Source organism: Balaenoptera ricei, chromosome 3 (assembly GCF_028023285.1).
Source record: "Balaenoptera ricei isolate mBalRic1 chromosome 3, mBalRic1.hap2, whole genome shotgun sequence".
Lineage (NCBI taxonomy): Eukaryota > Metazoa > Chordata > Mammalia > Artiodactyla > Balaenopteridae > Balaenoptera > Balaenoptera ricei.
The window spans coordinates 148,973,142-148,997,979 of record NC_082641.1 but is presented as its reverse complement, the minus strand read 5'-3'; the positions used below and the strand labels follow the sequence as shown (position 1 = coordinate 148,997,979).

Sequence of the window (24,838 nt, the reverse complement as noted above, 5' to 3'; positions counted from 1 at the left end):
AGGTCTTATTCTTCTTTGTAATCTCCACTATGTTTATCACAGTGCCCAGATCATAACAGGTTCTCAATAAAGTTTAACCAAATTGAATCTGAGTCATAAATAGAACAAGCAGTCTATACCAAGGGACATAGTTCATTCATCACGGAGAACTATTGAAAATATATCATTGATAATACATCATTGAAAGGAAAAGCAAGTTGGAAGTGAATTAATTTATTTGCTCTTAATTAGTTACACAAATATTTATTCCATGCTAACTATAAAACTATCCCATGCCATAGAAGCTAAGGCAAATGAAAGTAACATGGGAGTATATTCATTCCTTTGACAAGAATTTACCTAACACTTGCTCTGTGTCAAGCTGGGGGTAGGAACCAGGGGCTCGAGTGGGCTGTGAGCACTTTCCTTTCTCAGGAAGCCTGCAGTCTAACTGAGGAGACTGCATGTCATCAGATAATCACTGTACAGGGAGACAAATGTAACACAAACATGGTATACAAACACAGAGGCGGCAGGGAGATGGGCAGAATTCCTGGGAATGCCATCCTTGTATGTTCCCTCCTATAAACTTACCTGTGGTTTACTCTCCCAAGGGAAAGTGGATGGGCCCAGACCACTCACATGAGATCATAGTCTCCAGTTAGGTTCTATGTGAAAAGCTAACATTGACTGTGCCGATTACTTTATATAGATTATCTCATGTAGTCCTCACAACAACTCTATGTGGTTTCATGAAGGCCAAGTCACTTGTTCCAGGTCAATAGTCAGAAAAGTGGAAGATTCTAGTCCAAATCAATCAGAGCTAAAGCCTATGCACCAAACCCTCCACTGTATAGCCTAAATACATGCCAGAGAGGAGACCTGGGAGTCTATTCCAGAGAAAGTCTGAAGTTTAAGATCTACAGAGATAGTGCCAAGTACCTACAGAGATAGTACTAAGTACCAACTTCTGTATCTATTAAGTTGACACCAATTTCATGAGGAACATCTGATATGGACCAAAGGCATGGTTGGAACATAAACAGTCGGTTTGTGTCAGTAAGTTAATAATCAAGGGAAGAGAGAATGAAGTATTGTAAAGATCAGCAATGACCCCCAGCCACTGCGCATGAAAGGGGTGACTGCAATCACCTCTAGGGAGCAATTCTGGACTCTGGCCAGGATACTCATTAAGCCCCAACTACCAGGGCCCAGGTAACTCCCTATCAACTAATGGCCAGCTGGGAGCGTGTGAGACCTGAGGCCTACAGAAGGTACTTCCCTTTAGCCAGGTGTCCTCCTCGGGATATGTCTGTGTAGAGGTCATGGTGGGCATTGCAGGCAAAGGAACTGGAATGTAAATATGCAATTTTTTATAAGTGGAAATGTTTATATTTGCTAAGCTTCCTAGGTCATGTCTAGGACACAAGAATTTCCACTCTTGTGGAAGCTTAATTGTTTAAATTGTCACTTTCCAGTTTTCATTCTTTATTTGTACCAAATGTAGTATGAGAATAATGGGACACAATTTCTCTCCCATTTTATTGGCAATGATGAAAAAATCATCAGAAACTGACCAAAAACAGTGACAAAGAAGCCCTGGTGAAAAGACCTCCTTATGCAGTAATAGTAGGGTTGCCCATTAGAACTTTCTGGAAGGAAAAGAGGTAATATCAACAAAATGTAAAATGCCTACATACCTTAATCCACTAATTCTTCTTCCACAAATTATTCCAAGAAAATAATTAGACAAGTGCTCCAAGGTTCACATAGCAAAACATGTTATTTACAGAATTATTAATAATACCAAATATTTAGAAACAACCTAAATATCCACAAAAGGATATTAGTTGAATAGATCATGGTATAACTAGACAACATAGTGCTATTAGCCTACTTAAAAGGATGGTGTGAATCTATGTGCCATAATGTGGAACTTTCTCCATGTTGTTCAGTAAAAAAAAAAGTCTTCCTGTAAACCTGCACGCATATGCAATGTGCCTACTATGAATGTGCAAGTGTTGCACAGCAGGGTGCCTAGAGTGAACTTCACCAAACCATTGGTACATAGTGGCTCTTTCTGGGTGGTGAGAAATCAAGTGATTTTCCTTTCTTCCTTTCTTTGTTTATCTATACTATTTGAATTTTTACAATGAACATGTAATAATTTAAAAATAGAAAACTGTTTTCAAAGATCAAAAGAAAACCTGTCAAGGATATACACATTTTCTGGAGAAAAAGCAGGGTGAAAACCAGAATAATGGCTGACTTTCAGAAGGAAAATGTGGAGTGACTTTGAAACCTGCCTAACAGCCTGACAAGATTAGTCCTTTCCTAGTTCTGGAGAAGGCAGGAAATCCCAGTGGTTAGGAGCTTATGCTCCAGGGTCAGTCCTTGGGTTCAGCGGGTAAGTGACTTGGGACAAATTACTTAAGCTTCTGTGCCTCAGTTTCCTCATTTACAAAATGTATGACTGACAGCACCTGCCTCTAAGACTGTCATGAAGATTAAGGACAAGAGTAAATGAACACCTATGACAATGCCTGGCACATAATCAATGTTCACTAGATATTAGCTCTTATGAAAACCAGCTTCAGGCAATCGTAGTCTAAGTGAGTTAACGTTCCCAGAATGAAGCACTAATGAACAGTTAAGGAGAGGGAGAAGGTAGAGGACAATTAAGCAAAGAAATCCACACGAGTAGACATATAAATATCTAGGCTCTGCAGCACAAGGGTTAAAGATATGGGTTGTGTGGTTTTAGGCATGTGACTTAACCTCGTAAGTTTTAATTGCTCATTCTGCAAAAGGGGGGTCATGTACAAAAGGCCATTTTAAGGATTAAATGCCAAGTGCTAACACAGTGCTTGGTAATAACAAGTTTTTAATACATGTTTGCTAATCTTAATAAAAATAATAATTGTTGACTGTGAGATTAGGTAGTGGGCTCCCTGTCACTACAGGTATCCAGGCAGGCTTACTTATTACAGGAAGAAGATGATGGAGAGGGAACTTAGTCTTGGAAGGGGGGGATGAACTACTGGATTCTTCCAGATCTAAAAATTCTGCTGTTGTTGAAACACAAAACTGATTTTAAAAATGGAGTTGTTTGGGATTGTTGTGTAGAGTGACCGGGGAGCCCTTCACCAACAGCGCCATCTCCCCAGCGTTACAGGGTGATGCAGCTCATAGGCCAGCCCTGCTTTTCAGACAGGTGAGGCAAGTGTTCCCCCAGACTGCCCATTCTCTGTACCAGGAGTGGCTCTACCTGCTCTAGAAAAGCTGCAGATAGCAGTTCTACATGCTCTCCTGCATTCACAAAAAGGAAAGCTAATTGCGTGGTTACAACAGTATTAACAGCAACAGCAAGCCCACACTGATCACTTACTGTGTCCTGAGCTCTTCGCTGAGGGCTTTGCATGCATTGTCTTATTACTTCCCCCAACAGACCCATGCATATGTAGTGTCTATGCTATATGTGTCATCCCCATTTTACAGATGAAAACAATGAGGCTTGGAGGGAATAAGTATTGTCAAAAACCCTTCAGCCAGTAAGAGACAGGTGTTTGAACCCAAAATGTGAGGAGTAGTTGCAGGACCTCATGATAAGTTGACAACTCATTAGCATTAGATGAATCCTTTCCTCTTTCAGGACCTGCCACTACCTGTGCCAGCCCCACTGGGTCAGGTGGCCCTTCTCAAGGCAGCTGGGAGCTGGGAAAGCTGAAATTGCCATTGGCATTATCTAGTAATTCCTGGGGAGAGCAGAACACTGAGAAACAGGGCTTAAGCTGCACCCACAGAACAGCACCCCAAGCAGCAGGATGAAGAACATCTTGGGAGCAAAGCACCCGTGCTTAGAGAAGCCAGAGGTTTCGACCTTAATGATAAGGCCAAGTGCCACAGACAGAATACTCCCTCAAAGACATCCAAATACTTGTGGACTATTTTATCACTTTCATTTTCTTTTAATATCCTTTGGTCAACTCAAGCAGGCTTCAAACTTGCCTCATTCCACTTCTGTGGGCTCCCTCATACTAGCAGCAAACAGGTTCACTTTGCCATGGCAAGGCCAGGGCACAATCTCCTGCATCTCTCCAGACCTGCACAGGTCCTCAAACTCTGTACTCAAATCACTAACACTATCTGCCCCGAATACCAGGAAGATCCCAAGGGGACAAAGTCATAACCTCATGGGCAAGAACATGGACTTGGGAGTCATAGACTCCTGGGTTCATGTCTCAGCTCCTCCACTGGGTACTTATCCTCTCTGAGCCTCAGTTTCCTCATCAGTCCAATGGGGATCATAATACCTCATAGTTTTGTTCTAAGGATTAATGAGATAATGTAATATTGGGAAAGCAGTGGAGCATAGAGGCTGAGAGCACAGGCTCTGGTGCCAGACTGTTTAAGTTCAGACGCTGGCTCTATCACTAACTGTGTGTCCTTGGGCATCAGCATATTCAACTGTAATATGGGGATAATAAGAGTATCCACCTCTATAGGGCAGGGAATGAAGGAGTTATGGCTTGGAAAGTGCTTAGAACAGCACCTGGTGCATTGGTGACTACTTGGTAAATGAGAGTTGTTATGATTAATGCAAGTAAAGCCCACACCACGGTAAAGATAAGTGTTCAATAAATGGTAACTGTTATTATTACAAGGTACACTTTGCACGGAGAATTTTATGCACATTTATCTCCTAGAAAGCAATTAAAAAATGAAGACATTAGGGGAAAATCTTGTCCTCTAGCAAATGTTTCAGTCCTAGCAGAGAGAATCCACCATCCTGTTGCCCTGGCAAGATACCTTAGGACCCCCATCCACCATTCCCAGGCTCTCCTTTGCTTTTATTCAGCCATCCTCTGTTTCAGTAAATACTCATTAAGCACCCACAGAGAGCCTAAAGGAGGAATGGAAATACCTAAGCTGTAAAAAAAATGGCTCCAGCTCCTGCCACCCTGGAGCTTACAGGGTAGTAGGGGAGATACACATTAAATAAATACATACACAAATGATTATCAAGGAAGAGCTACAATTTGTGTTAATGAAGAATGTGGTGAAAAGGTATAATGGGGGTCCTGATATGATGTGGCATCAGAGGTGTATGTGAGGGAGGAGTCATTAGGAAAATTTCAGGAGGAAGTGCCATTTAAGCTGGGACTTCGTGGATGAATAGGAGTTGGCTGGGGGGTGCCTGGGAGTGGAAGGAGGAAGCGATCCAGGCAGACAGGCATTTTGTTCCGAGGCCCTGTAGCCACAAGGTGGCTGGCTAACTAGGCGAAAAGACACAAAGGTAGTAAGTTGACTTACCCCCAGACCATCCACTATCAAAAGCCCTCAGCTGGGAGGTTGGAATTTGGAGAGAAACCCAGGCCCGGAACTGTGTTCTCAGTTGCATCTGTTATCTCTTCCCTTTCAGACTCTCCTTGCCTGGTGGCAAAGACTGCCAGGTCCCAGATCCTGACCCCGAGGCCAAGCGAACAAAGGTTTTGGCTCAAATACCCAGAAGTTGCAGATGTGGCTCACTTTTCCCACATGTGAACTTCAGCCAAGACACCACGACAGGGACTCTGCCCTCTGAATGCCCTCGGATGCCTCAATCCTGTCCCCATCACACCCCACTGGGGTTTTGTGAGGCTATTTAGGCAGATAAGTTTCCCTCACTGAAGAAAAGGGAAACAGCATGAAAGAAAACAATGGCCCCAAACGAAGAATATGTGATTGACATAAATGGGGATTTTCCCTTAGGAGCATCACGTATCATCAAAGGAGCCAAGCCCCAGGTCATTTATTTCTCTGCCTGTTTACATGAAATGGAAAGATGTGTTTAAGTTTCCTGTAGTTTTACACTGCAAATTGACGCTCCCGGAAAGGAAGCCGTATGTTCCAGACGTAGCAGGTTTCTTTTGGATTCACATGTTGGCAGTCTGGCGCTATCCCCTAAATGGTACTTTCATTGTCTTTTTGTTCACGACAGCAAGCTTCTTCCAGGATCAGAACCGCCTGCCAGCCTCCCTTGATAAATAGCCCACCAGCTCTCGTGGTAGATCAGGTTTAATAATTAGCCTAACTCCTTGTTTACCTAAGTGGCAATTACCACTGCGATGGAATAATATTTTAACTGCAGGGGAAGAATTACGGAGAGCCCCCAAGTAAAACCTACTGGCTGGGAATGGCCAACAGAGCTGCCCATACTCAGAGGAGAGGACCACTCCATCTCGGCCGGCAGATCTCTGTGTCTGAGATGCTGTCATTAGATGCTGCTCCAAAGACCTAAGGAAATGTGCCCAGGAGAAGTGTATGGTCCCAATCCTTTCAACTGAGGGAGGCTCAATGGCCCAGCAAAGTATGAAAGTGAGGCCTGTGCTTCTGAAGCATAACAGTCTAGAGTCGGTGGAGCTTGTGAAGCAACCTCACCACCGCAGGAGCAAATCTCAGCAGGTACGATTTAAGGAAGATGGCACCAGTAAGACTCCACCTGCCCTAGCTGAGGTTGACATCCAAACTTCTGAGGACCCGGCTGTAATGGGCAAGACTCAGGCCTCCGGGCACCATCACCTCCCCACCTACTCACTCTCCTTCCCCAGGTCCCAGCAGGCAGGGGGCTTTCGGCACATCGCCATCCAAACCTCCCCCAGTCTCAGGAAGCACTTCCCAGTTTTCAAAAGGAAGAGACTCACAGCTAGCAAGTCCCTGGTGGAAATGCAGACAGCATCCCAAAGTGCCATCCAGGTGAACGGCAATCTCTCTGAACAGGACATTGTGTCCTCTGACCTTGCCTACTTAAGGCTGGCTCGGCATCTTGAAGATGGGCCTCAAAGGGTCAAGGTGTCCCACCCATTTCTCCCTAGAATGTCCAAGGTGCAAAGCAATGGGCCTGTGAGCATATGCTTGGAAGCAGGGACATGGAGGGCCTCAGAGAAAGCAACAGCTGCCATTCAGGTCCCAGATGATATTTATCACAGCCCTACCTGGGCAGGTAGAGAGTCCACTTTCAGCCTAGACAGGTCTGCTGAGATTAGCAACTCCATACCCACTTTGGTTGACATGCATCCAGGTGATGGGAGAAGAGTGCCACCATCAGATTCAGAAAGACCCCTCTCCTGCTTAAATGCCACCAGCGGTGCCAACCACATGCCCAGCACAGGGAAACTTAAACCTGAAATGCTTTTGCCCAAAGATAACTCTGATGACAAAGACCTTGGCCCATTGTCATCTCAGTCAAAGAAAACGTGTGTTCCCTCACATCCACGGACTCACAGCTCCCCTTCGCCAGGCTCCCACAGCCAGCCAGCCCAGCCAGGGGGAGCTTCAGATTGTGCTTCATCGAGTAACAATCACCAGGATCTGCAGTCACTCAAAACTAACAGTGAGTCAAAATCTGCCCCTGTGTGTCAGGAGCAGACGGCAAAGAACCCCTTCCAGTCACACATCCCAGCATTTCAAAACTGTCCAGAAAGCGATCACCTCCCATCCTCTCTTCCAAGGAGGGAGACAAAACAGCAGGGCACCACGGAGATGGGTGCGCTTAATCCAATTCACCTGGCACAGGGTGAGTTCTGCGACCTCCAGGGCAGGCTGCAATCCGTGGAGGAATCTCTGCACTCAAACCAAGAGAAAATTAAAGTCCTTTTGAATGTAATTCAAGACTTGGAGAAAGCTCGAGCTCTCACAGAAGGGTAAGGTGGATTTTTTTAATTGGGTTAAGTCAGTTGCCAGGACAGGGGCAGAGAGAGAGCACTGGTTTCTGTTAGTAAAATGTCTCCAAAATGTTTGGGATTCTGTTGTTTCCCCAAATTGTAAGCAATGGTCCCCCTTTGTTCTGACTGGGTTTCGCTTGGTTGTAGGCTTTGGTGGATTTCCACGGTGATGTGTTTTTGTTTCCAGATGTCAACAGACTGCAGAAAGGGGGCAATGAAGCAATAGAGTCAAAAGTGATTTTTATTAAGATGTGAGTCCAGTTGATACATGATGGGGGAAAATGATAGCATGTAGGTGCTTCCCCCACCCCCATCCTTGAAGCAAGTTACTGCATTTGCACAGTATTTTAGTTATTTATGGGTTTGTCACAGAGGACTTGAGGTGGCCACTAAGCTTACTGTTGACCTTCCCCACCACTGACCACTTTGAAGGCTTGGGCCAGTCCATCATGGACCAGCTAAATGGAAACTGAAATGAGATCACAATTTTGCAAAGAGAAAAAAAGTCACAAAATGCTTTCCTGGGTGACTCAGCATCAGTCTGGGGAGGGGAAGGCAGTTATTTGTTTAGGTGTGGGTTGTTCTTTCCTTGAAACAGTGCTCTCTAAAGACTGAGAAGAAGGAATGGCCAAAGCTAATCAACAAAAGGGTAGGAGAGGGAAGACGTAATTAACTGGCCTTCGCTGGTATGGATCAGAATCAACATTGCCTTATAAGAGAGAAGCACTGTGACAATACAGAGAGAAATGCACTGAACTAAGGGATCTGGAGTTTTAATCATCTTCCTCTACTCGTTCGCAAAGTCTCTCAGTTTCCCCATCTATCACGCGGGGGTAAGAATAACTGGCTCATCTCATAGGGTTATTGTCAGCATGAAGAAAACCCAGATGTCAAAGTGCTTAAGCGTTTATAAAGCACTCTAGAAATGTGAGGTTCTATTAACAGGGGTTTCTTGTTTCTGTGTCTGTAATGGCCATGCAACTTCAGGCTTTGGTACTCATGAGAGGGGCAATGCTGTGCTGCAGGGAATGAGTCTGTAGAATGCGTGCATCCCAGGGGGATTCTGCCCATAGATTTATCTAGCAAATGCTCTATCTTGCAGGCGCAACTTTTATCGAACTGGCCAAGATCTCAACAACTGCAGTACCTGCCAGAACACAGCGTGCATCATATACAGGTACCTGGCCACAACCGAGGCCTGCTCTGTAGAGCACAGAAGTTGCAGGGCCCACAGAACATTCTTGTAAGCTCTCTTAGGCACAGAAATTCAAGAGAGGGGCAAAGACAGGAGGCCTTTGAATACCTGAGACTTAAAAAGCAAGGTGTTTAACTATGAAATGTTAACATCTGGTTCCAAGGCAGGCATTGCTTTGTTTCCTCACAGTAAGGTCTATGAGTAAATCCTCTTGAGATCATCATCCCTCCACTTACTGAATACTGAGTACAGGCGCCTTGCCAAGCTGTGCATGCCCGTTTGCGTCTCGTTTCACAGTATACCTCGTGAGGTAGGCGTTAACGTCCTCAGAGAAGTTCAGCCATTTGGCTCCACTCACATAAAGCATTTTCGGAGAGCAGAGGGGGCTCTCCAACCAAATATTCAGAGTCTTGGGACTCAAATCCAGATCTTTCTGATCCCAAGCCCTATGATCTTGACTGTTGTACCACACAGCCTCTTCCTCCACAGTAGCTATCACATGCCAACAATTACTATATGTCAAGAACTGTGCTAAGCACTGTGTATTCACTTCTAAGTACATTGTTTCTTTCCAGCAGGGGGTAAGATTGCTGCAATAGAGTGAATTTTTATAAGTAATAGAAGGGAAACAGCATACAGTTGTAAGAGCACTAAACTTGGAGTCAAAATCCCCAAGTCTACGCCTGCTTACTTGTCTGGAACTCAGTTTCCTCATCTGTAGAGTGGGAACAATTATCCCTCTTGAGAGTTGCCATTAGGAACAAATGAGAAAATATATCTGAATGCCTTTTGTAACAGTCAATTTCTGTACCAATCCAAGAGCTTATTCCTGTTATTACTGGAAAAATCAACGCCCCTTTAGCTGGAAGTCTACTTTCAGTGGCACAGTGGAAAAGTGGTCAAAAGCAGTCATTTCAGTTGATGGAATCTAACTTTGTTTAACAAAAGTGTATGGTTTGGTTTTCTCTATTATTTTCTCTCTCTGATGAGAAAGGCAGCTAGGGCCTGAGCAAACTGAAGCCCAACTGGGTTGCCTGTGTCTTCTTTTTAAAATGTCTCATTCCTTCCAGCAGAATCCTGAGATTTCATCTTAGCAAGGGATGGGGGCCTGGTAGTCAGGGGGCCCCTACCCTTAGGTGAGGCCTTGGGCATTTTCTCACTGAACTGTCAACACTTTATACCTAAGAGCCAAAGGACCACAAAGTTTTTTCACCAATAACAATAACAGGAGTTTCAGGACCTCTCACACAAAAAAATGCCCTTTACCCTGGTATGAAATATCCCCTCTTAAAAGGGGGCTCTGGAAAAGGCTTGTGCATTGGAAAGAAAAATTAGGGAGTCTCATCAATTGCTTACCTTTTGCTCCTTCTTCTTTTATATCCCCCATCTTATGCAAATTTCCTAATCACCAGGAGGACAAAAATCATTAAATGTCTAGACTGTTAGGGAGGACAAAATCTTTTCCTCATAAACAAAAATAATTATTCTTAACTAACTTCCATTTAAATTTTGAAAAGTCTCTTTTTCAGCAGCCAGATGATGTATTTTCTATTACCTTCAGATGACTTTTTATTTAGCTTATGTAAGTGAAAAGGACAAATGGTTATTTTCCAATCTACTATGAGTTTCTTGCCCTGGCCTTCGGCAAATCGTTTCTGGCCTCTGAGTTTCCTCATCTGAAAAATGAGGGCCTTTAATTAGATGGTCCCTATGGTCCCTTTCAGTTCTGACATTCTGATGTTCTAGGCTGAATTAAAAATAGTAATATTTGGCTAAACTACAACCTTCCAACAAGTCTGAGAATGTTTGCATTTTCTAGTACTTACTTCAAATATCCCAAGCAAACATTCTAAATTTACCCCTGGATGGGCTGGCAAACCTTTATCCACACATCCCTTTCCAGTCTTCCAAGAAGAGCAGCCACTGCATGCATCTATCCCTCATTACCATTCAAAGCCAGACTGTTCTCCCAGACAGTATCTATATCGTTGTATCTAAGCCATTGTGAAGGAACAGGCAATTAGTTTGATGAAAGCAAAGAGATCAGAACAACATCTCCATCACAGTAACAGTGGGAAGATGAGAGTTGTCATTTTTTTTTTTTTTTAACATTTCAAATGACTTCAAACCCTGTGTGGTATCCTGGAAAGTCAGATCTTGCAAACTAATAAATAAATGATGTGAAATACTCATCCTCAGGCCTTGTTAAGCTGCAGTCTCTCCCCGATGATGGATGGACCGAGTGCACGTCACTGAACATAAAGCACATGGATGCGTGATGGATTGCCTGCCGGGTCTTCTTCTCTGGAGACGTTGCTGCTAAGTTAGCAATCCATAAGGTTTTCTAAGTGGCCCCATCAGCCGAAGCCTATGGCTATGCTACTTGCTTCCATCAAGACACGTGGGGTCACTGGTTCTACCCGACTCGTTCTCTCTGCTCCAAGAGGAGTCTTCTGCCCACCCGCTCCTCAAAGCCTCACTGGCATTCTTCTTACCATGGATCACTTTGATAGATCCTACCTCACCAAGGAGAACAGCACCAAAACTGATGCCCAAAGATTCCATGTATTCTCAGGAGTACACCAGGAAGAACGAACTCCTTGGAGTTCTGACTGCTGTGGGCTCCAAGGGAAGGGTGTGGGGATTGGCTCTATGACTCAAGCTGGTTCCAGGCTGTTTAGACCCCAAACACTCTTCTCACCTCTCCTGGGCATTAATCCTAGGACAAGTTACTCAAAGGGTTTCTGCATGCCTCCTGCGGTACCTAAGATCATTTCAATTCTTCTGATTTACCCAGAGGGAAAAATCTGAGTTTGGTGCGAGAATGTCTTCAAAACCTTTCTAATGCTTACTTATCACACTTCTTTGCCAAGAGTGAGCATGGCTCATGTTCATAGCCACAGGCAAGCAACAGTACGCAGTCAGAGCGTAATCATTCCTAATTCTTTATGGAAGATTTTAACTTTTAAAACTAGTCCCCTTACCTACTCACTGTTATGCAGGTCTCCATTTTCAAAAGGTATATTGCCTGTTTTGTACAAATGTTTTTAAGTCTAAAAAGTGAATTGATCTAGAGTGAAAAAAATTATTGTGCATGGGGTATGGGAAGTTTCACAAAAACCATGAAGGTGGTGAATGAATGACTGCAGTTTTGGAAACTGTGCCTTAAGGAATCAGCTCCCTTTCCTCTTCTCAAGGACATGAGGTCTCTCCAAGCCATATCACTCCTCCTTCCCCCACCCCGTTCTCTGCTCCTCCAGCCACATCTGCCTGCACTTCATCTTCACGTTCACTCTAAAAATAACCACAGAACCTCTTTGGAGATCTTTGACTACACCAATCATGTATTTATTTTATGGATGTAGCTCCCAGGAAAAAAAAAATCTGCCTGGTTTACGTTGTAAAATGCCTCAAATGTTTTAAGGGAAAAGAATGGGAAGTCTTTCTCAGAAAAAAAAAATTTCTTCTATCATCCAAGTGTGTTTCTTAGAAAATGGAAATAAAGTGCAAGCAGCAAACTTAGCATTTTCAACGGGTGAAGAGAGAGGCTGGCCATGTAAGATTTGAAAGATGCTAGAGAGGAGAGAACAACAGAAGAGCACTCGTTTGCTCAGGGGTCTATCTGGACAGGCTGTCTCCTCTTCTCATCCTTAGCCTCTGTTCATGACTTCACTCATGGATTTTAATTTTAATTTCTGTGACATCAGCTTCCCCTATCTTTTTTATGAGTTCCCTCTCTCTCTCTCTTTCTCTCCCTCTCTCTCTCTCTCTCTCTCTCTCTCTCTCTATATATATATATATATATATACTACCTACAGATCTTTCCATTTCTCTTTTGATACCTCAAAGGTACCTCAAATTCTCGAATTCACCATGTACCAAAACACACTCCTTACTTTCCTCCACACAATTCTTTTCCTGTATTTCTCATTTTGCTCAACACTGTTAACCGCAGTTCCATAAAGAAACTACAGTCCCCACAGTGCTTCGCTCCTCGCCTTTACAACACACATCAAATTGGCTACTGATTCTACCCTCTGTCTCTGGTCCATAAAGGTTCTCATCATTGGTCACTTAAACGCTAGCTGGCCTTTTTGCTGTAGGTACCTTTTGCCCTGTCCCAAGTAATCCTCCACACAGACTGCTAAATTACCTGAAAAGTAGAATCTGATCTTGTCACTCCCCTGCTAAACAATTTTGTCCCAGTTCCTGTTGTTTCCTTTAGTTAATTTTTCAAAGCCCTTTGAACATGATACTAACCTTCTTACCTGCTGGGTCTCCTATTTCTCCCCAGCCACAGGGAACTACTCAGCTGGCTTCATATACTGTGTGTTCTCTCATGCATGTTTCCTTATTTCCTGAAATGCCTTTTCTGCCCTGCTTTGTCTGGAAATCTCCTAGTCTTGCAGCTTAAAAGTCAGTTCCTCTGAATAGCCTTACACTCTTTCCCAAGAAGGACCCCCTTGGCACACACATTCCTCGGCTATACCATTTATCCTATTGCATTGTAACGCAGTGTTTATGAGTTTCTTTCCTTCAGCAGATGGCCAGTATCTCAAAGTCGTGGGCCAGTGTCTAATACATAGTTGGTGCTCAATAGAATCTTGTCAAGGAAGGGAATGGCTATACTGACTAGGGGAGGGATGAAAAACAGTGGTGGGCTTGAGACAGCTATTCAGATGCCCCAAAGTCAAGTCAGTGTGACTATCTGTGTGTGCCCCTACCCTTGGGTGGGGAAACGGAAGGCCTTAATTAATCAAATGTTCTTACTAGGGAAGGAAGGCTTCTGTGCAGCAGGTCCTCAGAAGATCTTTTGGAACTAAATCCAACGACTGTATGTGGTACATGGACTGTCAATTTTCAAACACCTGGAACACTACAAGATGAAACCTAATCAAATCTTCCTTTGATGACTCAGAAAGCTTGTTGCAATCTCACAGGACATTGAGATCCTCGTTCATCATGGCCATCCAACATTATTGCCCAGTACTTCTGTACTGGCTGCGGTAGGAAAGGTGGTTTGATTTGTGGAAAACTGAAAACTCCCTCCAGGCTAAAATATCTCCCTTCTACGGTGGCTGAACTGCACCAATGATCTCTATGGAAGAGGGAATTAAGGCATTAGATCGGCAGGTTCTCTTGGTAAAGCATCAAAACCCAGTGTAGTAGGCAGAATAATGTCCACAAAAGATGCCCACATTCTAATTCCTGGACCCTGTGAATATGTTACCTTACTTGGTAAAAGGGACACTGCAGGTGTGATTAAGTAAGGATCTTAGGACAAGGTAAGTAGCCTGGATTGTCCAGGTGAGCGTAACATAATCATAAGGATCCTTACAAGGGAAAGATGAAGGCAGGAGAGGCAGAGTCAGAGAAGACGTGACAACAGAAGCAGAGGTAGAAGTGATGTGGTCACAAGCTAAAGAAGGTAGGCAGCCTCTAAAAGCTTGAAAAGGCAAGGGACACATTCTCTCCTCGAATCTCCAGAAGGAACACAGTTCTGCTGACACCTTGATTTACAGTTCTGGAGGACTTCTGATCTCTGGACTCTAAGAGTAAAATCTGTCTTGTTTTAAACCACTAAATCTGTGGTAATTTGTTTCAGCAGTAATAGGAAACGAATATGCCTGGATTAAACCCTTATAATTCGTAAACTACTCACATCTAATTGGAGGTCTGTTAATTTGACTGTGATGATCTTTGCAACTATGACAGCTAGGGGAAGACAGAGATCTGTTGGGATGAAGATTAGGGAAAAGAAATAAGAAGAGAGCTACCACTTATTGTGTCTATTATTACTGGTCATTATAAATGCCTTTTATTTTCGTATCTAATCCCCACAACCATGTGAGATAGATAAAAATACTCCCATTTTACAGGTGAGATAACTGAGGTTCAGGGACTTGCACACTATTCAGATTAGACAATTGAGACTGAGAGAAAGAGAGGCACTTGCACAATTATTCTGAAACTAATAAGTGGCAATGTCAAGATTGGAACTTAGTCCTCCCTTCCTGTTGGCCAGATTCTACAGCATGCTGCCTTCAGAGGACAGACCTGCTTGAGGGGGTATCAGGGCTCAGCAGAATGTTGTATGGCTGAGTTCTCATAATCCAAGGGCATCGTGAGGGTTTGTGTTTAAGATGCAGGACCTAAATAGTGTTCTCAAAATGTGATCCTGGGCCATCTGCATCAGAGTCTCCTGGGTATCTGTGAATACTGGTTGCTGGCCTTCACTCCCCAAACCTGCTGGATCAGAGGGGTGGGGTGGAGGATGGGAATCTACAGTTACAGCCAGTTTCCTGGGAAAGCCTGATCCCAGTGAAGCTTGAGAAACATTCAACTAGGTAAAATTAGGGTCTTGAAAGGAGGAGGTTTCTGGTTGATTTATTAGAAACTTTTGTGACATAGAAAGCTTGTGCTAATAAAATAGCCCAGAAAGTAGCTTTTGTTTTAAACGCAACATTGGACAGATGATTTACCTTTCTGCTTGGCTTCAATTACAGGGTTAGGTGGTCAGGTATAGACCTAACTAGGGGGCACAGGTGAGAGTGGAGGCAAGGGAAAGGGAAGGGAAGAGGATTGAGGTGGGGGGGGCTCTTCCTCATAGACTAAGAGTATTTTTGATGCCTCCTATTTCCAATGAGAATAGGAAATGAGCTTCTGCCAGTCCACGTGGGCGCCCAGGCTTTCATTATGCATTACTTAGGGGATTCATTTGTAGCCTCTCCTCCCTCCCACATTTCCCAGCTCCTTGGTCCTCATCTGAGATCAGAAACGGAATGGCAATCCCTGCTGACCTTCCTCCTCCAATTAAGGTTCAGACCAGTTAGAGCCCAATTCTGCTCCCAGGCCAAGGGCCCAAATGCTAGGAACTGCCCTCTGGTGCATCCTGGAGGAGCAGTTACAAACACCTGACAGGGTGGCCATGCAAAGTGCTGCCCAGGACCGCCCACCCCGCTTCAGGAGAGGGTGTGGTCACCACAGGCTCCAGAACCAGGGAATATGCGTGAAGCTGAACACCAGAATCCTCCACCACTTTCCTCTCATTTCCTCAAACTCCACAGACCATAGACTGCTTTTTTATCATTATTGATTCCTCCACTGTTACAACTCCTCTGAGCTACACAGAGAAGAAGTTAAGGATATGCAAAAGGAGATTTGCTGCAAGTGCCGTCCTTTGTACCCGGCGACCAGCATCCCTGTTCTTGATGTCGCTCCCTCATTGTTTTAATATTCGGAACTTCTCATAAGGAGTCTCTCTGGAACACAGACCAAAGCTGTACAGCTGTGTGCCCTGTCGGAGAAAAGCCAGGCCTTCGTCTCACCAAGGAAAGCAATGTGAGTTACCTGGGGTCATGCAGTCAGAGGCGCTGAGAGCCTTCTAGAGTTTCCTTCCATGGTTAAGTCATTTGGCCACTGGGTCTTGGTCTTGCCTGCCACTTAAAGCTATTACTTAACCAGAGAAAAAGGCATTTTACTCGAAATGCAATATGCACCCAGGCTTGTGAATTCAGCAACCAACTTTCCACGTAAATTATTTAGTATGTTCTTTTTGTTTGCTTAAGATGACCTCCCAGCGTGGAGCCAAGAGAACTGTCCGAGCCTCGTCTTCCAGCCACGGTCCTCTCTCTGGCCAGCAATGAATTCCACAGTGAGGAGTAATTATAAAGCACACAGCATGTCTGTTCTTTATAGTAATCACAGATGCCTTTGCAGCTCTCATCCCACTGTAGTACGGACTGAGCAGCATTCATTGCAAACACAGGAACGTGAATGTTAATAGCAATACGACCCAGCATCCCCCAAACAACTACCACCAAACATAGCTCAAGCTCTCTTTTGGAAACAGACATGAAGTTTGGGGTACATGTGGAAACCTCTCTGAGCCTCGACAGTTTGATCCCCAAGATATTTGCCATTAGTCCCTGTTTCTCTCAGTATGTTTATCCCTTTCTTCTTTTCCCTCGAGTGTAAGTGGAAAGAAGTAGGATTTACAGCATCAGCAATTTATCTGCAATAAAAATGAAACCTATTTTAATGCATTAATAGCTAAAGAGGCTGAAACATGCCATAAATATAAAATCAAGAAAATTGAGAGCTTCACAGGAGTAAGAAATGGATGGCTGCTGGCATGAGGGCCACAGCTGACCACAAAATGACCCAATCTTGATTTCTCTGTCAAGTTAATGCAACAATCATTACCATTTGTTGAACCAGGCACTGTGCCAGGAATTTTGCTAAACACTGTACATGTATCATCTCTTTTCAGACTCCGCAAAACCCTAAAATATGGGTGTGGTTATTATTCCCGTTTTTACAGATCAGGAAACCGAGACTCAGAGAAGCTATGTGACTTGTCCAAGATCCAACAGAGCTAGGGCTTAAACCCGTCCTGCTTTTAGGAGACTTTCTTGTCCCTTTCCCTCTTACTTTCTGACCTTGCACAATCAGTGAATATTTGTGTTGAAGTTCTCTGAGATGACCTTCTCTTTCTAAGGACTTAATGTGAAGACATTCTCAACACAGAGCCACAGAACCCAGAGCGCAGACCTCTCTCACAGATAGCAATCAGCAGTGAGGTTTCTGCAGCGTGGCTCTGCTTATTTATGTGCCTAGAAGAGAACGTGCAATTCTCTGAGGACTCGTCAGCAGACAGCTGCCCAAGAAGGGGTGCACTTGCCAGCTTGAAATGGCTGTGAGTTGTGAAGCTTAAAATTGTACCCTATAAATAATGAGCAAACTGGTCATTCGGAGAAAGTTTTAGGAACAATATCCCTTCCAGACTGGGGAAAAACACTAACTAAGGTTCCTGTTTTCCCAGACTGTGATTTTTCCCCAGAGACACTTTCCAAAGTGGTGTGATTTATTCAAGTAGACAGGGACCCAACTACCCGTGCTGATTCCATTGATTCTTACAGCTAATTCTTCTAAAGCAAAAGTTGCTGGAGGTCAATAAATCTGTGTTGCACCTGAGTTCCGTGGCAAGAGGGGCCACAGAAACACTCTAACAGAGACGAAGAGGTGGAGAGGGACTTGGAAGTGGTTTTGTCTTCAGGGAGATGCCATGGATCATTAGTTTCTCAGCCAACCTGCTTGGGGTGCATGGTTTACGACTCATCTCTTGATGAAAGAACAAGACGCGCCTGCTGAGAAGGAAGAGCAAAGGGCCCCTGTGGACCTCAGCAACCTACACCAGACCCAAAATTGCACAGCCCAGATACTACCTTGAGTAAGCTGCCTCCTGTGGGGTGTCTGTCTTCTTTGGTACGCGGCCTCCCTGTCAGAATGTCCCTGCAATCTGGAAACACTATGGCAGGGTGGGCTGGTCAGCTGGGTCATGAAGGGTCGTGCATGCAGCCCAGCCTAGGTTGGGTCTGGTTCCACAGCGGGCTGCAAGTTCATTTAGGTGCACTAGGCCTTGGTCACCACCCCTCCCCTCCCCTCCCCACGCTCATCTGGTGACCAGGATCTCACACAGATTGAAGACTGCTGTTCTTTCGATGCTGTGTATCTTAGTGTACAAGCTTTGGAGCCAGACAATCTAGGCTCAAACCCTGGCTCTGTCACTTATTAGTGTGTGCCCTTGGCAGAATATTCAACCTCCCCTTGCCTTGCCTCAGTTTCCTCATCTGTGAAATGAAGATAATATCTATCTCATGGGGCTCTGAGAATTACATGAGATGTGAGAATTACTAAACTTGTAGTATAGTGTCTGGAACATAGATTTCACTACATAAATGATAGTCATTCTCCTCCCCCCCCCTCCTTCTTCTTCATCATTTAAATTACCATATGCCCTCACCTAACATGACCCAGATACTCTCTTGTTATATCTCTTTCTTCTTAGAGTAAGACCCTGGGAACAGCCAAGCCCTGGGCTAAAACATCTGATCCCTTTTTAGAAAAAAACAGAGGACTAGAGGTCAGGAAAGCAAGCTGAGATTCTGATCATAACTTATGGGGTGACTCCCTTCACCAACTCACTTGTCAGTTAAATGGAGATAACAACCTTCCTAGATTCCTGAGCTATTGTGAAGATAAAATGAAAATGCAGATCTGGAGTGTCTGCAATCTGAAAGTGCTATATAAAAGTAAGAGGCTTCTATTGTTTGTTTCTATATAAACTTTTATCTCTTTGTGTCTCACCCAACTTCAGTTTGCCCAGCCAAGATGCTGCATCCAGAATCTGTCTCTGTTGTTTGCTTATGTATTTACGCATTTACCTACTTTTTGCTTCTCACTATTTCTTCTTCCAGAGAAGCCGTAACTTAGGCTTCTCGCTACTTCCAATTACCTAGAAAAACCTCCTTCTGTTTTTCACCTAGCATGATGGCTGGAGCACTGATCTGTCAGCTAGATTAGTGAGGTGCCCTCAAGAGGGAAACCTGAAAGCTCTCTTCCATTCTTGGTCTACACACAGCTCACTTTCTAAATGCAAAGTGGCACCATGCACAGACATCTTGGCTGGGAAAGGCTCTAAGGATCCCCAGACAGTGAACTGGGCACTCCTGAACCAGATGTCAGGTATTCCGTGCATCCTCAGAGGGCCAACCTTGCAGACCTTGAATGCTCCAAACTATCTCAATGGCTCCGGGCCTGAATCCTGTATTATAACAATTTCTTGACCACTATTTGCCACTCCCACCCCACCGTGAGCCAGAGCTCTGTACAAACAGCACTCCTCTTCATCCATGTGGATATGAATGGAGAAGATGGTAAGGGTGGGAGGATAGGTAGATTAAGAGGAAGAAGAGAAGGGAAGGTTGGAAAAGTTACTGGTGTTCTACCTTGATACCAAACCCAAGGCAGGCATTCCTTCCCCAGAATCTGCAAACAACCCTCTGCTAAGAGTTTGCTTGAATTCTCTCAAGCAGGCATTTTATTCCCTCTTTCAAGACGTTGCTTAAAGTGCTGTGGGTTGGCTAAGTAAGAAGTTGAGGGGCATCTCCTCTTCTCTACCCAGCCACAAAATGAAAGACAGATGAGAGAGGGCACTGCCCCCTGCCCATTTATAAGGCAGCTGCTACCAAAACAAAATATAGTCCTTCTCCTCCCTTCCAAACGAAACAGTAGTTTGTCAAGTGGATGGATAAGAAGAAAAGTGACTATTTTCCTTTATGTTAATAAATTGCTTTGGCCTAAAAAAACATTAATCAATTTCTTTCCAAAGCACAGATGCTTCTCTGTACTCTGTTATTTGCCTGGCCTTGAAAAGTCACTTTCAATCCTCTTTAAATTGTCAAGACCAATGGGGGCAGTTGCAAGAAGAGGATGGGGACTTCCCTAAGTCCCAATGATTATAATGGAAGCCTGTCACGTTTCCATAGAAATATAAAGAGCATATTCTTCCCTGAATGTACATGGAGGGGAGAGGTGAAAAGTGATGTTTCCGGCAAGGTATACAATTACTGAAGAGTTGAAGGTATGAGTGAGGAGGTGAGGCATTCAGTCCCTAAGATAGGAAGACAAGAGACTTAGTGGAGCGGGTAGAGGCCACATCTTACATGAGGACATTTCCCGTTATTGTGTCCCATCTGCACAACTACCCAGTGAAGTAGCTTTATAACCCCCACTTTCAATTGGGTCTCAGAAAGAGAAGCAACTTACCCAAGGTCACCCAGCCAGTAAGTGGTACAGCCTTGGTTCAAACCCAAGAGTATTCCATTCGAGAGCGATTTCTGTATTGTCTACAATGTGCTTTAAATTGTGAGCTAAGACAAACTTTACCTTCTTTTTTATTTTTTTAATAATTTATTTATTAATTTATTTAATTTTTGGCTGCGTTGGGTCTTCATTGCTGCACACGGGCTTTCTCTAGTTGCGGCAAGCGGGGGCTACTCTTTATTGCGGTGCGCGGGCTTCTCACTGCGGTGGCTTCTCTTGTTGTGGAGCACGGGCTCTAGGCGTGTGGGCTTCAGTAGTTGCAGCACGTGGGCTCAGTAGTTGTGGCTCGCGGGCTCTAGAGCCCAGGCTCAGTAGTTGTGGCACACAGGCTTAGTTGCTCCGTGGCATATGGGATCGTCCCAGATCAGGGCTCGAACCCGTGTCTCCTGCAGGCGGATTCTTAACCACTGCGCCACCAGGGAAGTCCCAGACTTTACCTTCTGTCTCCTGGCTCTTCTATCTCCAGGCCTGCCGGTTCTATACACATCTGGACTCACCCAGAGAACTATTTTTTTCTAATTGTTGTTAGGACATTGTTGTGAGTCTTGACAAACTCAGGTGGTTTGTTGTTGTTTGTTTGAATTAAGAAGTCAGAGAAATATCACATATAAGGAGAAGAAGGAGGCTGTTTTGTGTGTATGTTCATATAATTTGGTAGAGGTATATGGATGAAGAGCTAGAAAGTAGGGGTAGTTGAGATACGTACAAGGCAGATTTTTCAAGCAATTGTTAGTTTAATCATCTGTCTCACACGCTGGTAAGCAAGATCCACAAAAGCAGTATCCACATCTGTCCATCTCACTGTGATGTCCCTGTAACTGAGCATAGTATCAGGCCTAGAGCAGGATGGATGATTGGATGTATGGGTGGATGGATGAATGGATGAATGGATGGATGGGTGGATGGATGAATGGATGGATGGATGGATGGATGAAATTTCCTATACCAGAAAGCTGAGGAAATTCCTAGAATGAGCAAGGGGTACCTACTTTCTTTGGCTCCAGCTGATGCTCTAGGATGAAGGTTATTTTTCTGCCTGGTGAAAGGAGGGCAGGGATATTTCAGGAGCTAGGAGAACTATGAATGTAGATGTTCTCTATCTGTGAAATAGTGTAAGAGAGGGTAAGAATCAGACTTTGCAGCTCACTGCTTTAAATTCCTTCCTTAAAGCAATGAGAGTTTGCTGGAGACAACTCTTCCCCAGCCTCTGAATCCATCTCCTTAAATTTCAGTTGGGGAGAGTGAGTTGCAGGTAGTGGTGACAGAAACCCACCCCAGGCTGAGAGACAAATAGGGGTGCAGCGCTGGGCGGTACATCCTGGAAGTGGGAGCCTCAGTGGATACTTCTGTTCACTGATCTGGCAAATCCTAAGCTTTGGCTAGAAGATCTCTAGTAGCTCTTGATATTGGCTAGCATTTACTAAGGACACAGAGCCACTAGTTACCAGCACCAAGAGGCCAGGGATAATGTCTGTCTGTCTGTCTGTTTACCACTCTGCCCCCAGCACCTAACATAGGGCCTGGAACATGGGAGATACTCAGTAAATTTAGTTTGTTGAATGATTGGCTGAATATCATTCAGTGTTTGTTGGTGCCTAGCTCTGAGCTGAGTGCTGTACAGCATTCTGTTGTTTATACTTCACTGAGATCCTATGAGTAGGTACCATGCTTATTCTGCAGATAAGGACACTGTAGCTTGAATACGAGAAATGACTTTGCCAAGATCTCCCAGCTAATCAATCGTGGAGCTTTGCCTAGAAAAACACAGCCTGCATTACTACACCCATTATTATAAGTCACCCAGCCAGGAGTAGGTCCCTGTGGAGGAGACCAGGGGGCACAGAAAGTGAAAGGATATAAGTCGAAGAGAAGAAAATCTGGTGGAAGCTTATCAAAAATACAGAAACAAAATAATCAGACACCCATCCCTGATGCTCCTTAAGCATGGTTATTCAGCCCCTATTACTGTTACTATTATCATATCAATGTTATTACTACTAATATATTATGTCTTGCTCTTTGCTTTGCTTCTCAACGATGTGTCTTGGAGAGCTTTACACCTATGCTTACTTCATAGCATTCCTCAATACAGACATATTTAAATACTCTCCTTTAATGGGCATTTCCTAATCTCCATTCCTTTTTTTGTTATTTTATTTGCGTGTTTTGGAGTCATTAATGTACAGACTCCATTGTATCATCTGTACACAGGTCTGTGAGGTAAACATGACACTGTTGGGGACCCGGGTTCTCAGGGGCTGAGAGAGTCAGAGGCTGGGGAGAGCAGAAGCTCTGGCCTGCGTGCAGTGGGTGCTCAGGCTCCCCCTGACCTTTGAGGGCTTGGGAATCAGGCCAGTGGCCATCAGGAATGGTCAGCCCGTCTGGGAAGTCTGGCTCAGCCTTCTCAGAACCTGGAGAGCCGGGCCAGGAAGACTGAATCCTGCAGACATCCCTACAGACTGTGTATGTGCTCCCTCCACCCTTAATTGTCCACTTTCCTCCATAGGAGGTTTACTTACAGAGGAGTTGCCAGTGCCAGGATGCTTGGAAGAAGGCTCTGAAGCTTCCAGCTGTGTTTGTTACCTGGTTTCATACTAGAACTCTCAGAAGGCCCAAAGATGAGGAGCCAGCTTGGGAGTACGGAAAGTGGGGGAAATGCAGAGTCACGAAAACAGTGCTCCTCCTTGGTTAGCAAGGAGGAAAATGAAATGTTTCATATGGAAGAGGAAAGACCCCATGTTGGTTTGTGATGTGGCATGACTGGCCAAAGCCTTCTACCCAGCAAGGGCTAAAAAGGAGCTGTCATTAAAGGGACACTGTCCTGGTCTGCTATGCCCACATCACCTCCCAGAGACCCAGGATCGGAGTAAGTGCCACCAAAAAGGCAAATCACGATTGCCACACGTGACTAATAAAGCCCCCCAAATGGTACCTTATCACTGGGCATTCTGAGATGGCCTACTATATGCCAGGAACCACTCTAAGTACCTCATTTATATTCTCTCAATTAATATACATCTTAATTCCAAAGAAAGCCTTTGAGATAGGTGCCATTTTTATGTCCATTTTATGGATAAGGAAACTGAGTTGTTAGTTTTAGCATACATTCCTCTGTGTTACTTAAATACTTTATAATGAGGCAGTTTTCATGCATAAAATGTATGTAAAAAGAATGAACAATTAAGAGCATTAAATAAATGTGAGAGAGAGATTGGAGCCGTCTTTACTGGACATCTACTATTAGGTTGCCATGTTACGTGCTTCATTTAAACTTAGTAAGATGCCCAAGAGGAAGGCATTACAGATGCCAATTCAGTCAATGAGAAACTGGAGCTCCAGAGAGGTGGCACAAGTTCCTCAAGGTCACACAGCCAAGCAGGTACCTAAGCATCTGGGACTTGACCTCAAAGCGCATGTTTTTCCATGTCAGTTGGACACTTGGTGATGCTACATCAGTATGTGCTGATTTGAAATTACTTTCCTTCCTTCCTCTTTGTGTTTTTCAGTGTAGAATATGATTTCCGGCAGCAGGAAGGCAGGTTCCATGAAGTCCTACAGAGTCTGGAGGAAGCAGAGCCAGCTGAGGAGGCATCTCCCCCACCAAAGTCCCCGGCAGAGCCCCCAGTCCCTGAAAAACAGGACTTAAGGCGGAAAACCAAGAAGGTGAAGAAGAAATGCTTCTGGTGGATCTGAGCTCACGGGGACCTTTACCTCTGCCCTTCCTGAGGTGGGGAACCAACGCCCTCAGGCCTTCTCTACTTCTTAGCGAAGGCCCCAGGCTATGAGCCACTCGACCTGTGAAACCAGAACAACTCGGGACTGGATTAGCTGCCACTGGACACACGACCACACCTCACCTGAGTGCGTGCCACTGCTTGCTGAGGACTTCACGGACCCGACTGACCACTTGCCTAGCTTCCTGTCACACATCCTCGTTTGTGAGTCTAGATTCCCACCACGGGCAAAACCCCCATCACACTTTCCTACACCTCTGTGATGCTAAGCACTTCCTGCCCATCCTGGGTTCATCGTCCCAAAGGAAAGAAACAAAAATGTTGTGCAGAGCAGTAAGACAGAGGAGGGTTACAAGCAGATACCCAGAGAAAAACAGATACCAAAACTGGCAGTTTTCTAAGATATTGGCATACATAAGCACAACAGAAGTGGGCAGGACATGAGAATGCAAGATCACCTTGTGGGTTGGGTCCTCTTCATTTTTAATTAGCCCCTTGACCCCAAAGCAAGGATTTGTCATTTCATGCTGTGTGGACCTTAGAGTCTGCGGCAGAGTAAG

The 24,838-nt window shown here is 44.5% G+C and overlaps 2 protein-coding genes across 2 annotated transcripts in view; one reads left to right on the top strand and one right to left on the bottom strand.

The window, feature by feature from the left end:
- The window catches only part of DOCK2 (dedicator of cytokinesis 2), a 385,217-nt gene that overhangs the window by 192,455 nt on the left and 167,924 nt on the right, over positions 1-24,838 (bottom strand). The window lies entirely within an intron of this gene.
- On the top strand, positions 6,316-24,237 carry INSYN2B (inhibitory synaptic factor family member 2B). The gene is made up of 3 exons (XM_059917660.1): positions 6,316-7,661; positions 8,785-8,859; positions 24,051-24,237. The coding sequence occupies exons 1-3, from the start codon at positions 6,316-6,318 to the stop codon at positions 24,235-24,237; spliced, it is 1,608 nt and encodes a 535-aa protein (XP_059773643.1).